A 14347-nucleotide genomic window follows, 5' to 3' on the forward strand; every position below is an offset into this window, starting at 1 on the left:
TCTCTCCGAGACGAAGTTTTCACCGTTGAAACAAAAGCTTTCCGCGAATATTCCACCAAATTCATGAGAATAATAGTTAATTCCTTGTTGAAGCACGTTTCAGAAACTTTTCAATTTCTCTGTCGATTCATATTTTATTATATTCCTGTATTCATAATTGTAAAATCGTATAATTGTGAAAGACACGTTCAAAGTAAAGCTTCTCAACCATCTTTTATCGAAAAATTTATAATGAAATTACTACTATTCATACAATTTTCCATTTCTGCCATTAAAAAAAGCTCATTAGCACATTTCAGAAACTTTTCAATTTCTCTGTCGATTCATATTTTATTATATTCGTGTCTTCATAATTGTAAAATCGTATAATTGTAAAAGAAACGTTCAAAGTAGAGCTTCTCAACCGTCTTTTATCGAAACATTTACGTATAATGAAATTGCTACTATTCGTACAATTTTGCATTTCTACCGTTATACCTTGTCTGAAAGTCTCCAATCTCAGAATAAAAAGACGAGCAATGTTCAACGTCGCATTTCCAGTTTCAAGTTCCAGAGGATAGCGCAATGTTTCGTAGGCTAACGATCGTCGTCCATGGGTAAACGAGAAAACCGTGTTCCGACGGCAAAAGTTCACGGTTCGCAGAAAGTGATGCGAGTATTCGCTGGCGAGCTGAATCCACGTTGCTCGTTCGATCCTCGGTTGTTTTCCTATTTATTTCGAGGAAAATAATTTGGTCCGGGCAGACCTCGAGAGCGAACGAGCTAGCTCTCGCGCACTGAGACGCGTTTTATTGGGCCAGCGTGGTTGACAGCAAGAGTGACTGCGCTCGTAAAAGCCTCGTATAAATAAAATCGCCGGGAATATAATTGTTGCCGAGAGCCAGCAACATTTCCTCCGAGAGCCGAACTATAGAACACGGTCAGCTGTCGACACTCCGTTCTCCAGGTTTTAAGGGTCTGTCCGATGTATCCGGGAATATCGATTTTTCTATCAATGATCGATGATTGAACCCTTTGACAATATTTTTCTAAAAGGCTTTCAGGAAATTCGAGAACGTGTGAGCGCTCGCACTGGTACAGAGAGGCATTGTATACATATTTTGTATACAACGTTATTTGCATAAATATTTTTTAATGTTCTCTGCTCGGCAAGGGCCTACTCTTTTGCCCAATATTGTTTGAATAACTTTAAGTTTTTAAAGGAATGTATTCGTTTTTCAGAATGACCAGCAAAATATCTTCTTTGACGGCAGGTTTGCATACAAGTTATTATTATTATTATATACGGACCGAGAGGTACTTTTGTACAAATGTTTACAGTTGTTTAGTAGAACTGATAAAAACAAAAAGAAACATAACAAAAAAAAATTTTTTAACCTAGAATTTACATAAAAAAGGGACAAGCGCGAAACTAAACAAATGATTATACTCTTGTAATCACCATGTTTGAATTAATAATAGGAGTATGAAGTGTGGATGGTAATACTCACATTATAATTCCTTAGGAGATTGGTTGAACCCATCAGTTACAATAAATTCCCAACGATCCAAATTGATAATCTCCGATCAAAAGAGTGTAAAAAGCTATTTGCTTATTGGGAGAAAAGTAGAATCGGTCAAATATCGCAATTTTGGGGTGCAGTGTTTACCCCCGCGAAGGAAAATCCAACTTCGTTCCCTTGCTCCCTTGTTTGCCATTCTAACTGGCTCGTACTTTTTACCATCGTTCTTTTGTGAGCGAGCATAGTTTATGAGCTTGCATAGGAATGCATTTTGACAGGGGACTCTATATTTTCTTCGATGATCAATCGATTGGCTTTTTCTCGGGAATGTATTCCAAAGATTCTCCTTTATACTCTAGAAAATATCGAAAAACGAGTTGTTCGTTGAATTTCTGGAAATTGTACTGTCTTATACCTCGATCCTTCTGTTAATTCGAATCAGAAGCGGAAGTCGGGGGCCGCGTACCTCGAAGAGGTCGGGGTAGGTTCGATCAGCAAGATAAAAGATCAGAGGTCTCGTGTTAAAGCGAAATTGTTACTCGACACCCTTGTGTAACGAGAGCCAAGCCGCGGCGATGAAGAAGACCAATGTTCGGCTGCATAAAGAGTGGTTCATCGTGTCCCTGAAAACCGAAACCACCGTGACGCCGGCGCCTACAGTTTTCATGAAAACCGCGCGCACGAATTCACTTTCGGAATTTAATGCAAAGAATTCTACAAGTTCGAATCAACTGGTCCATTTTGTTCTATAAATCAATTCTCAAACAATTGATTTAAATGGACTTGACACATCTCGTTTTCACTCGCCACTCACACCACCATTTTTAATTCTACGACAAGTATTTCTATTGCCTATTTCTAACTGTTGTCGTGGGGCTGAAACAGACAGCATTATTATTTATTATTCATCGATAAAGTCAATGAAGCAAAGGCAAGTTTGACTCGATATTATAGTGAAAGAGGTTAAGTAGTTCCTTACTCATGCAATGAATACAGACAATTTTTATTTTGCACAAAGATCTGCAGTCTAATATATAAGATTCGATTCTAACATTACCAGAAATCTATAAATCAGAAGAAAACAATCACATTTAAATTTCAACCCTTAACCCGTTGCCGTATTTTATGAAGTCACATTCGTGATGAAGATTTTAAACAAAGTCTACCAAATATGAATGTTACACCCATCTTTTCAGATGGAATACAATTTGATTCGTTTGTAATCAGAAATAGATGTAGCCATACAAAAAATATAAATTTTCTTCTCTCTTCTACGGCATTTTTCGGGATGAAGACATTTCAATCACTGCAACTATAATGAAAATGATACGGCGAGGGGTTAAACGAACAATATTCGACTTCTTGAGGAGCAGGGGAAACAAGAAATGAAAATCTTTTCGCAAAAAAGAAAGCTTTCCCGCAGAAGATCGCGACGTTGTCTCTTCGAAAACGATTCCGAGGAACCGGTCGCGTGCGTGTCGCGAGTCCGCTCAACCCTGAAGAGTTCCTCGTAAAAAGCGTTGAAAGGGCCGCGGCGCGGTTTCGAAACCAATGAGCTTCTAATGAAGGTGGAGCTTGGCGAGGAAATCTCCACCTACTCTTAAAATGCTCTATTTCTCTGCTGTCGGAGTGCGTGTCCCTCCGCGTTAAAGCCGAAGAGAGACGCAAGCGGAAAACCAAAGTGCGAAAGACGAGGAAACCAACTTGAGAGAGTAGAAGGAGGGAGAGAAACGTTCTCTCGCGAAGGAGGGAAGGAAGGAACGAAGAGGAGAAACAAATGAAGAGGCTGAGGAGATGTTCAAGTACGTTTTAACTTGGCCGAGTCAGTTGGCATCCCGCCGCCCCGACTAATATGATGACTTCGTCCGAGCACCGTGATCTTTCCACGAACGTAATCGATCGGCTGTGATTTCTGTACGCGACCACGGGTGAACGAGAACATTCCGAAGAAGAGACAATCTCCTCGACAACAGAGTGATTATCGCCCGGATTCTGGCAAACGAGCCGACATCGATCCCAGAAAATCGCTGTCCTTGCGAACTCAAGCAGTTAGACGAACTTTCCCCCTCCTACCCCGAGAGGACTGAAAAACTTTTACAACTCCCGGAGAAGGAATGACTCGATGATTGATGCGAGGATAACACGCCCGAAGGAATGATCTCTTTGACTTTGCGAACTCGAGGATTGCGAACGTCGGAGGAAATTGATATTCGCGGAATTTTGACGATGAAGATTCTGTGATCTTTGTCCGAGTGATAAATGTTTGTAAACCAAGCGTTCGATGCAAACTGAACGTAGAGGGTGTCCGACGCGAGAGATAGCGAACGTTTGTTGTCCGAATCTGTACAGCTTTCGATGATGATGATAATGATAGGTTAGGCGGAGGGGTAGCAGTCAATTATCAGGGAACGACAACGCGGGTGAAACGGAGTGGAATAAGTAACGAGCAAGGGTAATATTTTTGGAAGAACGTGCTCAGCCGGCACGTGGCGCGAGACCTTAATTGCTCCGTCACGCTTCACCTCGACGATGCTTCGGTTCACATATTCCGATGGAAATTACGCGTGAAAGCCTCTCCCCTCGTGCGTCTTCATCCCTCGTAAATAATTCTCGCATCCTGACGAATGACTCCCAGGAATCGGCGAGTCACTGTGCACCGTTCTTCTCTTAAAGTCTGGGGTTGTTAATCTCGTGGATGTCGTTTCGCGATCTTTTGGATGTTCACGAGATCATTGTGTCCTGGGAACGAATTAGCAGAAGGATCGACACGTACAGGAGAAACTGGTTGATCTAGAAAAATTGATCTTCCCGCGTCGGGCAAACTATTGTTTGGCTCGGCAAAATGTTGTGCGCCGGTTCCGAACAGGAGGGAAACGGTGGCGTGATAGTCTCGCAGGTCCCGAATAGTCACACGCCGCAGGATTTCACTGTTTCGAGGCTTTTGGCGACGTCCAATCACTCGTTAGGTAAGAATCCGATGCAATCGATGCAGTCCCTACTTGATAGAAGTGCACGACCAACCGTTATATTGAAAAACAAATGTGTTTGTTTTAACCACTGGCTGTCGAATGGTGATTATGAGGCGCCGCTAAAAATTTCCATTATTCAGAAACAATCATATACAAGTGTACATTGTACACTTCAAATTAAAATAGCTCGATTCAAGACGATCCGAAAGCAACGCTTCTCACTGTATCGATCAATAAAAATTGAATCTAGCATTGTAATCAAGTTACTGCTTTATTATACATTATAACTCTCATGTGTCTCTAGTTAAATTTTATTCAGACGCTATAAAAAGCAGAACTTGCTGGTTTGAAGTGTTACAGCTGGACTGCGGATTTTATGGATTTATAACAAGAATGAATAAGTCAAATTTAAAGCAGTGCAAAAATGAAAATAAAAAGAATTAAACTTTCCTTATAACATGAAGATCCGCAATCTAGTTATAGCAAACGAAGTTATAGCAAACAAGTACTCGAGGTAGCCAGCATGAGTTGAATCTCAAATGTTTCTCGGGGCACACGATCCACTTCCTCGAAAGTTTGATACCTCTCTATTCGCGTGTGTAATACTTTCTATCTCTTCGAAATCAAAAGGCAGAAATTATTGATTTGAAATATAAACCGAAACTGAGTGAAGTAAGCCCTTTTGTGCAACCATCTCCGAAGATCATGCGAGGGTTAAACGAGGGTGCCGATATTGAACGATCCCGCCGCAGGAACATTTCACAATAAAGTTTCATAATGGTTTACGTAATTTCGTTACGCAATGCAACTTGAAATCGCGAAGAGACCAGCGCTAATAGATCTCCGACAGTGTGTGTTCGGGTTTCGCGACGCGTTCTTTCGATTCCATCGAAATCGCGCGTTTCCAGTCATACTGTTCGCGTTATGCCGCCTCGATGAGTAGCCAAGCACAGTAACAGTCATTCAAGAATAGCCGTGCGGCTGCGGCGTTCCTCTTCTCATCTCTTTCCCTCGTTCTCTCAGAGTTTTTTCCTCCGAGGGAATGACGGAACTCGTTTATCGCGGTGCGGCGTCTCGGAAACCACCTTTATGTCTTCTTCTGCTTTTATAGAATGCAACGAGACCGCCGCGACGGCAGCAGCGAACAGAAGGCCTAGGAGAAGCAGAACAACCTTCTCGGCGCAACAGTTAGCTGCTTTGGAGAGGGTCTTCGAGAGAACGCACTATCCGGACGCGTTTGTACGCGAAGAACTAGCTACGAGAGTCTCCTTGTCCGAGGCGAGGGTCCAGGTAACTTAATTTTCGATTGACAGAGTCTGTATTGCTCTGGTTGTAGACTATACTAGCTCTGCGAGCCGAAGGCGGCGAAATCAAGAGCCAATCTTTAACCAAGATGCAGTCTTTTCCTTTCGACGTCACAGCCTGATGGTTTAGCAGACTTTAGTATATGTAGTATCGAAGGAAGCTGAGAAGCTCAAACTTGATTTTGAATATTTGGAATTTGTGGCGCTATAATTTCATCGATCAAAGTTTATTTTCGCAAAATTATTGCGGTTGATTCGTACATACCAAAAGAGGTACATGTGATATAGAGACCACCACTCTGGATCTAGACGATCCAAATTCGTCTGTATCACCAAAAGGTATGTCGTAGAACCGAGCGATTGCCACAGAGAGTCACCTCCGTCGCTCCGGGGGCAGGAGAGCGTTTGTATCCTGCACCGATTCAACCTCGCGAAACAACGAGAGCGTGAAAAAGGGGGGTTCGACCTTGGACGGGCGCGGTGAAGTCTTTTGAAGCGGCGCATCCACTTTGCGAGGAGGAAGAATGTCCGTCAGAAAAAGTATCGTGGGCCAGAGGGCCACACGTGTTCCTCGGGATCATGGTGGGTATCTGTGGAAGAAGGAAGGACAGACGAGGCCGGAGGGAGGAAGCGAAGAGCAGGGAGAGAGATGGAGGAAGGGAGACAGTGGGAAAAAAGAGAAAGAAACCGGAGGAGGAGGGTGGAGGTCGCGGACAGCTAGGCAGAAAATCGAAGGAGACAGGTTGTCAGGGCAAGGAGCTATGATTAGCTTGCGTCGGGATAGTTGCGTCGTTCCAGTAGCAGCATCTGTGCTTGGCATACGGCGTAGGATATGATGCGCCGCTTGTATCCCGCACGTGTGCGATCCCCGTGGTGTACACGATCACAACGAGAACACACTTTCGGTTGCTCGTGTCGATCTCATCCGTTATACTACCACCACCGCTACCAGACCAGCAACGTCTGCCGCGGATGTCTGTCTGTCTGTCTGTCTTTCTATCCGTCTGTCTGTCTATCTGTCCGCGAACCGTGAGCTTGCCAGGAGCCGTCACGCTGTCCCGTCTCGTCTCTGATCTCCCCGACCTCGCCCTCGGATTCCCTATTCCTCCCTGCGATCGAAGATGGGTCAAGAAACCCTTCGCACAGATACCCAAGACGATTCTAACTAGTCCGGCAATCTGGGAAGTCACATTTCACTCCATACGGTCGCTCCGAACAGAAGATACATCAGGTTCAGACCCCCTGCGAAGTCAAAGAGGAAAAAGCAACTTCAGTCTCTCACCCAGTTTTACAATCTCGTTGACAGTAACTCTTTGTCGTCTTCCGAGGCAACTAAATCAATCCCCTATGGGGGTGGTTTTTCATTCTAGTCAGTTTATTTGAATAGTATTGCGTTGGCAAGAAAGCAATCTCGGTATTTTAAGGTGAAATGAAAGCCAACTTTCTGATTCGAGCAATGAACTTTAAGCAATGAAATCTCTTCCATCGGGAGTAGACTCGTTTCCAGGATCGCAAGGGTGCGGAATAATGCGTATTCTGCCTTGTAAACGTAAAAATTGATTGATCTTATATCCTATTGAGTCTACCTCCTTAAAATACCGAAATTACTTTCTTGCCAACCCAATACATCTTAAAACACACACAGAAAGAAACAGTGTATATTTGTTGCAGGTGTGGTTTCAGAACAGGCGCGCGAAGTTCCGTCGAAATGAGAGAAGCTCCGCTATCGGACGAGGTGTCTCTTCAGCAAAAGAGATGGAGGCAGCGTTACCTTTACGGCCCATCAGGGTAACCCACCCTCAGGAGAACAGCGCGGAAACTCTGCAGACCACTCAGATGACCCAATACCCGTACGGCGAATATTGGAGATCATCGCAACACTATGCCTCCATGCAAACGTCCTCGACCTGCCATGGTCTGATCAATGGTAATCTGGGGAACATGAACATCCCCTCGTATCATCAAACGGAGATTCACGGGGGATTAGAAGGATCCGCGATGAACAGTCTGAACGCCCTCAGGTTCCGAACGCATCCTTACGGTGCCACGTACCCAGCCATGCACGCGAGTATGTGAGAACATGCGTTTAGGATGCGATTTCAACTCCTATCTGGGTGGTTGCAAGACGTGAATCGCATGTTTCTATCGTTTTAAATAGAGAACATAGTGTTTGTATGTTGTCTTTCTTCAGAAAATGTCGGCGCTAGAAATTCTGTATATTTACAAAGAAATCACGTCAATAATAAAGATACACAAGATATCTCGTCCATAGCATTGTCCGACGAAATGATGGTGACAAGATATCTCGTCCATTGTAGTGAAAGGGTTAAAGATACGATTGTTTCTCTGTCTTGCAACCACGGATCTAGCTAGACGAACGCCAAAGATTCTGAGAGTATAACGGAGCATGAGAAGGACCAAATCGGACAATCGCAATTGCATGCAACTTAGCGTTTAAGCCATCGAATACAGGGTAAAGAGAGTAATTTTAACGGAAGTTATTTTGTAGAACTGATATAGATTAATAAACGGTAGAAATGGTAAATATATTATGTTATCGATACAAGAAATATATATATACAGCAAATGGTACTCTAATGCTACAGAGTTGTTCTAACACGTTGTACACCTTGTTATTACGTCGATACGGTAGACAAAAAGGAATGCGTAATTTGTATATAAATAGAAAAATGAAATAGCGGAAGAACGGGTCGTTTTCACGTTGCGGCAAGAAACAGTTGCAGTTTTTCGGAGAATCCCTGCGACTCCTTGTTTTGTGGACAGCGTTTTAACATTGGCACAAAATTAGAATACCAATTTTACGGATGTATGCATTGGTCAGATACATGTCCTGCCGGGACATTAAACAAGCTACGATCCCACGTAAAAAGGTTCCAAAAGTTTCTTCTTATACATATACATATTATATATATGTATAGTGTGTGTTAATCGTCCGTCCAAAAAGTTCGTAAATATACAAATACATCTATCTAGCACTATACAGTGACTTGTACGTTTTGCACGGCATTGCTCCAATCAACTTTCGAAGGGACCAAATAAAACGCGGGCGCTATTTTGCTGCCACATGGACACTGGCTGCCCGCTATCCAACTGAAAGAACCGAGTTTTGTGCTACATTTTGGACAACTCAGTTTCCCCTCGACGTTATGCGTGATGTCCGGCATCCAAGCCATTGGCTCGATGAACAATATTTTCGTACAAAATTCTACCGGCTGTTGCTCGTCCTTCTTCGGTAACTCCAAAGGCTCGGGCACAGCTTTTGATTGTTTGGATGTTCTCTTTGTACTGATGTGCCTCCATATCTGCTTCTCTTTCGGCGAGTGTGGCAAAATGTTGCTAGCGCTGGCAACGATTCGCCGACACTTCTTGCAACGATAGACAGTGGGCTCTGGACGCACCGTGGCAAGCGCTGGATCTGGTCTGATCAGATCCGCACAGTTCTGTGGTAAGATCTTTGCTTTACGCACCTTATCCGCTGCGATTTGCAGTCTGTACATTTTAAAGTGTACACTGGTATTGTCTATTCCAAAGCCCATCTCCTCGTACAGCTTCAATTGAGCCAAGAAACCAGGATTTGGCCCGACTTGTCTTTTCTCTTTCACAATCTCGAATGTGTCCATGAAACTTTTCCCATATTTTTTCATTAAATAAGCGATTACTAGCGTGGCTGATCTGGATACACCGAAATAGCAGTGCACCAATATTCTACAGTTCGTTTCTAACGCATGGTTTATAAATTCGTAAGAATCCCCGAAGTGAGTGAGAAGATCTTCGCGTGGCATGTCTGTCATTTGAATGTACTTTATAGTCAGATTCGGCAGGAGCTCTTGAATCTTTCGTGGCAGAGGACAGGAGTCTACTGTAAGTACATAGTCTATTTTCGCTTCTCTCAGCCAAACTATGTCCGTAGCAGCTGTAAGATTTCCAAGATATAAACCAGGAATAATCTCGTTGTAACTGGAAGGGCCTGCGTCGAAGTCTTCTCTGAGCAACTTGCCATCGGTTTCGTGTGCCATCTCGGTTGTTCTGGAAGGGAAGGTAAAGCTACGAAACACGTGTCCTTCGTCTGAGATATTGGGTCTAGTCATAAATAATTTCCATTCTTAAGATTAACGCTAACCGTACCACAACCGATAAAATGACTCTGCTTTCACATTCTTTATTTTTTAATTATTGAAATTATAAAGATGCTTCCATTAGAAATTATTCAAAAAATTTCTGTATTTGAGCATATTATTATAAAAATTGTGAAAAATCTGAATAAATTCATTCTTGTAATTGTTATAAAACAATGACACCTCTGGAAATATTTCCATGTGATATCTAAAACTATGGTGCTGACCATAGCAGTTGACGCAACATAAAACAAATAATAAAACACAAAAAACAACAAAGAAATGACAAACATATGGAAGGAAAAGATATTTTACATAAAAAACGAAAATTACTGTGCTAAAATGGACATTATTTACGATTCGACGAAAAAAAGAATAAATAAACTTGCCAAACAATAGACTCATCCCCGCACGCAGGTAGAATATCCAAAATTTCGCCGGTCTATTTACAAGACATGCTCTAAATGCATATTAATTTCTTATTACCTCGGAGTAGTATCGTGAATCAAGGAATTACGGTACGAACGGTGGTTGACAATAAGCTGCCATGAAACATATTTTCCTGAAAGAATAACTGTGTAGAATATTACAGTAAGGAAGCTTTTGGTATATATGTTTCTGTTACATGATTTGAGAAACGTGTATCGGTTTGTTCTTAGGAAACATGATGCGATAAACAACAGAAATATTTTTATATACGTTCACGAAACGAGACAGAGTCCTTTAGTTATTGTTAGTTATTGACATGCGGTTATGGTGGCGCTTCAGTGCCATCGACCATTTTATGGCATCATACTCAAATCAAGAATTCAACTCGCCACAATATTTTTGTACATTTCTTTCTGATCGAGAAACAATTACTAAAACTTTCTTTAAATTCTAATAGAAACGATCTTGATGAAAGAAAAGCTGACGGCGTAATAATTGTTTCATAATCATTATATGTTCTGTGTTTATTTAATTATTGTTATAGAAGTTGTACATTGTACATTCTGACAATTGCATATACTTTTAAATAATCAAAGAAATAAGTGCATTTCATATTCTTTATCGATCTACCCTTGGAAGTACCAAATCCGCCTAACCTAATCAAAATTAGAAATAGTACTACTTTTCGAAGATTCTGAGGCGTGCGGGTAATTTTTGATATATTTCAGTGACTATACTAATTTTATTTAAGTACACGATGACAATTCAAAATGATAGAGTGTGACGATAATTAAAAATGAGAAGATTTAGTTATCCTTTGTGTCATTATTAGACTGCGGATCTTTATAAAAAATAAAAAATGTATTTTTTTTAATTATCCTACGTACTAAGCTGAAACAAATACATTCATATTCTTAAATTTTTCTAACGTCCACATTTTTATCATAATGCATAAAATCCGCAGTCTAAATAATCATTATTGAGGAAATATCTCGTTGGTAAAGTTGTCTCACTATAAACCTGATTGCATAACAAAAATCGTGTACGCATTCGATAAATAATTTCAGGGCAATTGTAACGAAGAAAGTGTGTCCTATATAGTTTTCGAGCATCGACGCGTAAATATACTTTCGAAAAGATTACGGATTACATATTGTGCGACCACGTACGCCGGAAGTGACGCGTAGCCCGATCTCCACATCATACGGAAGAGTCGCAAGTCGCAAGAATATCGCTCGTACAGTCTTGCCAAGCTACTGTGTCTGTCTGGCAGTCCCGTGTTTCTCCGATTTTCTCCCTCTCTCCTTCTTTATTCTTCGGTCTCTCTCTGCTCTCTTTTCAGTCGGTACCACTTGCGTGCGCGCACGTGTGTATACGTGAGTGAATGGGTTATTTTTTGATTTTTGAATAAAACAAGATGCTGATCTCGCAGGAGGTGATCTCGAAAGCAGAGGAAATCGCAGACCAGGTGAATTTCATAGCCGTTCCGTCTAATTCCATTTCTGTTCGATTAGTCGCGCCGTTTCGGCATCGAAATTCTCCATAAGAAAACCAGCAGAAATCCTGAAAAACCACAGGTGTACTCCTGTCAACGTCATCGTGGAACGATCACCTACTTACCCTCGCATATTTCATTTTCAATCGGTCTTCCCTTTAATTGTTCATCTACCGGAGACGTTGTTTTCGTTGTCAATCGTTGCAAACTTCCGTATACCATAAATTCTACCCCACAAACTTACAGGTTATGCACTGTCATGAACATATAATATATGCCGAAAACGTTGTTGTCCCGCCCGTTTTGTTTTCTCAATAAATTTCAAAATTTTCGGGTTCATAACCCGACCATCTACCGATCGTTGGGACGTTGAATTAGTACGTAGAAATTTTTGAATATTTTTGGAAGACCAAAAATAGTATGTGTCCATTTACATGGTATACTTTCACAGACCTACTTTGGAACCCTGTTGCACTACTGCAGAGCATTTGTTGACCATATTACAAATCTATCGGAGCATTGTTTCATTTATTATGTGTTCTTTATTTTTTTTTCAATAAATTTCAAATAATAACCTAACCATCTATCGATCGTTCATACGATATTCTCTTTGCCGATGCGTTTCACTCGCTGGTCAAATTGAATAGAAATGTTTGAAAGACTGAAAACTAAATGTATCCATTTACATCGAAACCTACTTCTGTTGTACTATTGCAGAGCATTTTGCAGAGTATTGTTTCATTGATTATGTGTTCTTTATGCGACAGGTAATCCGCAATGGAAAACACATATTGCCAACCCTGGCGAGAGTTTGCCTCATAGCCACGTTCTTGGAAGACGGATTGAGAATGTGGTTCCAATGGTCGGGGCAAAGAGAGTTCATGGACAATACATGGGGCTGTGGTAGTTTCTTAGCTACAATATTCGTCTTGATCAATTTGATCGGGCAGCTCGGAGGCTGTGTGATGGTCATCGGAAGATGGAAAGTCAGCATTGCTTGTGGAGTCCTATTCTTCATAGTGGTCCTGCAAACGTTAGCTTACAATATTATATGGGACGTGAAGTTCCTCTTCAGAAATTTGGCACTGATCGGTGCTCTTCTTCTTGTCCTTGCCGAATCGAGAGTAGAAGGAAGATCGTTATTCGCCGGTGTACCAAGTCTTGGAGACAATAAGCCTAAGAATCTACTTCAATTAGCTGGCAGGATCCTGTTGGCATTCATGTTCACAACGTTAATTCGCATTGAAATATCTTTCCTTCAAATAATGCAAGATATTCTTGGAAGCATCTTGATGGTGTTCGTTACCATTGGATACAAAACCAAACTAAGCGCACTGTTGCTTGTGTTGCTATTATCAGCGCTAAATCTTTACCACAACGCATGGTGGACCATTCCAGAATACAAAGCACTTAGGGATTTCCTTAAATATGACTTCTTTCAGGTAATGAATTCTCTGATATTTCGCATTTGTTTCGTTGAACTCTTGTTTAAAAGATGATTATTATTTGTTTGCAGACATTGTCAGTGATCGGTGGCCTTTTAATGATAGTCTCCTTAGGACCCGGAGGTGTGTCCATGGATGAGCATAAGAAAGAGTGGTAAACTCTTTTCTTCTGCCCAGAGATGGACAATTTTTTATCTATAATTTTTAAATAAAAGATAAACAAAAGTTATGCCACTTTATCTTATCTCTTCCAATTACTCGTCACGAAAAAAGCGTCAAATAAATTGTTTGGCTGAATCGAGCTTCAAATAACGGATAAAGATGGCAGACAAATCTCGCGCGACATCTGGATTCGAATAATCTATAAGATTCGAATCTATTTCTTCCAATAAAATCTGACGGATACTCTGCGAACAAGTAACAACAGATACAACCGTAAGATCATCGTGGTGCTGTCGACTGTCAAATAAAAGTTGAAGATAACCAGCAAATTCTCAGAGAAACAGATGAACAAACTCTCCAAACCGAGCGCTCGAGAGATAAAGTTGCAAATAAATTGTCGCGCTGCATTCGTCTTCGAATAAAAGGCAAAAGATACAGTTTATTTTATCTAGAGTAGGCTGTGCTAAAACTTATATTTGAATAATTTTTTATTTAGATATTGTCCATCTCTGTTTTGTCAGAATCATTGAGTAAAAAAAAGTCTCCCATTCCTATTCCTTTCTACGCTCAATCGAATTAACGTATAAGTTTGCCGACTCTTTTGAATGAAACTATAATATACACGATTGTGACTTGTTTAATTCAGATAAAAGCATTGCCGAGGTATTGTTGTGTATTTTAAGATGTGTTACGTTCAAATACACGGAATTTACAGAAAGAAACAAGAGAACTCCAGAATAGTAAGATTAAATGTTAAAGACACAAACAGAAAGAAGACTACGCCAAGACTAATTTATAATTACGGAGAGAAAACGGCATTGTACATATGACACTGCGTTTATCGAGAAGAACAAAATATATTTTATCTGTGTGTTTTTAATTTTTTCTCTCCAATTTTTGATCGG

General features: G+C 41.1%; 2 protein-coding genes and 1 pseudogene across 4 annotated transcripts; 2 read left to right on the forward strand and 1 right to left on the reverse strand.

Moving 5' to 3' along the window:
• The first annotated feature begins 1850 nt into the window (after positions 1 to 1850).
• On the forward strand, positions 1851 to 8739 carry LOC143213331 (dorsal root ganglia homeobox protein). The gene is made up of 3 exons (XM_076433084.1): positions 1851 to 4468; positions 5583 to 5761; positions 7447 to 8739. The coding sequence occupies exons 1-3, from the start codon at positions 4345 to 4347 to the stop codon at positions 7849 to 7851; spliced, it is 708 nt and encodes a 235-aa protein (XP_076289199.1). The 5' UTR covers positions 1851 to 4344; the 3' UTR covers positions 7852 to 8739.
• Positions 8303 to 10694, reverse strand: LOC143213307 (dual specificity protein phosphatase MPK-4 pseudogene; annotated as a pseudogene). Of its 2 annotated transcripts, none has more exons than XR_013009947.1 (3): positions 10537 to 10694; positions 10398 to 10473; positions 8303 to 9822 (listed from the first exon to the last, which is right to left on the reverse strand). The product of XR_013009947.1 is annotated as a dual specificity protein phosphatase MPK-4 pseudogene, transcript variant X2 (transcript). The 2 variants fall into 2 exon arrangements; XR_013009946.1 differs by having other exon boundaries at positions 8303 to 9953; positions 10301 to 10473.
• An 836-nt stretch (positions 10695 to 11530) lies between these two features.
• Surf4 (Surfeit locus protein 4) lies at positions 11531 to 14307 on the forward strand. Its single transcript, XM_076433074.1, has 3 exons — positions 11531 to 11808; positions 12603 to 13277; positions 13352 to 14307. Exons 1-3 carry the CDS (start codon positions 11758 to 11760, stop codon positions 13436 to 13438), a joined length of 813 nt encoding a protein of 270 aa, XP_076289189.1. The 5' UTR covers positions 11531 to 11757; the 3' UTR covers positions 13439 to 14307.
• Positions 14308 to 14347: the final 40 nt, after the last annotated feature.

The sequence above is a fragment of the Lasioglossum baleicum genome, chromosome 1 (genome assembly GCF_051020765.1).
Source record: "Lasioglossum baleicum chromosome 1, iyLasBale1, whole genome shotgun sequence".
Lineage (NCBI taxonomy): Eukaryota > Metazoa > Arthropoda > Insecta > Hymenoptera > Halictidae > Lasioglossum > Lasioglossum baleicum.

What these genes read in the sequence shown, in the direction of transcription:
- LOC143213331 (XM_076433084.1), top strand. Translation starts at nt 4,345, where the DNA reads ATGTTGTGCGCCGGTTCCGAACAGGAGGGAAACGGTGGCGTGATAGTC. An exon ending in GACGTCCAATCACTCGTTAG is followed by an intron (nt 4,469 to 5,582) that starts GTAAGAATCCGA and finishes CTGCTTTTATAG; the next exon opens with AATGCAACGAGACCGCCGCG. An exon ending in TGTCCGAGGCGAGGGTCCAG is followed by an intron (nt 5,762 to 7,446) that starts GTAACTTAATTT and finishes TATTTGTTGCAG; the next exon opens with GTGTGGTTTCAGAACAGGCG.
- Surf4 (XM_076433074.1), top strand. Translation starts at nt 11,758, where the DNA reads ATGCTGATCTCGCAGGAGGTGATCTCGAAAGCAGAGGAAATCGCAGAC. An exon ending in CAGAGGAAATCGCAGACCAG is followed by an intron (nt 11,809 to 12,602) that starts GTGAATTTCATA and finishes TTTATGCGACAG; the next exon opens with GTAATCCGCAATGGAAAACA. An exon ending in TTAAATATGACTTCTTTCAG is followed by an intron (nt 13,278 to 13,351) that starts GTAATGAATTCT and finishes ATTTGTTTGCAG; the next exon opens with ACATTGTCAGTGATCGGTGG.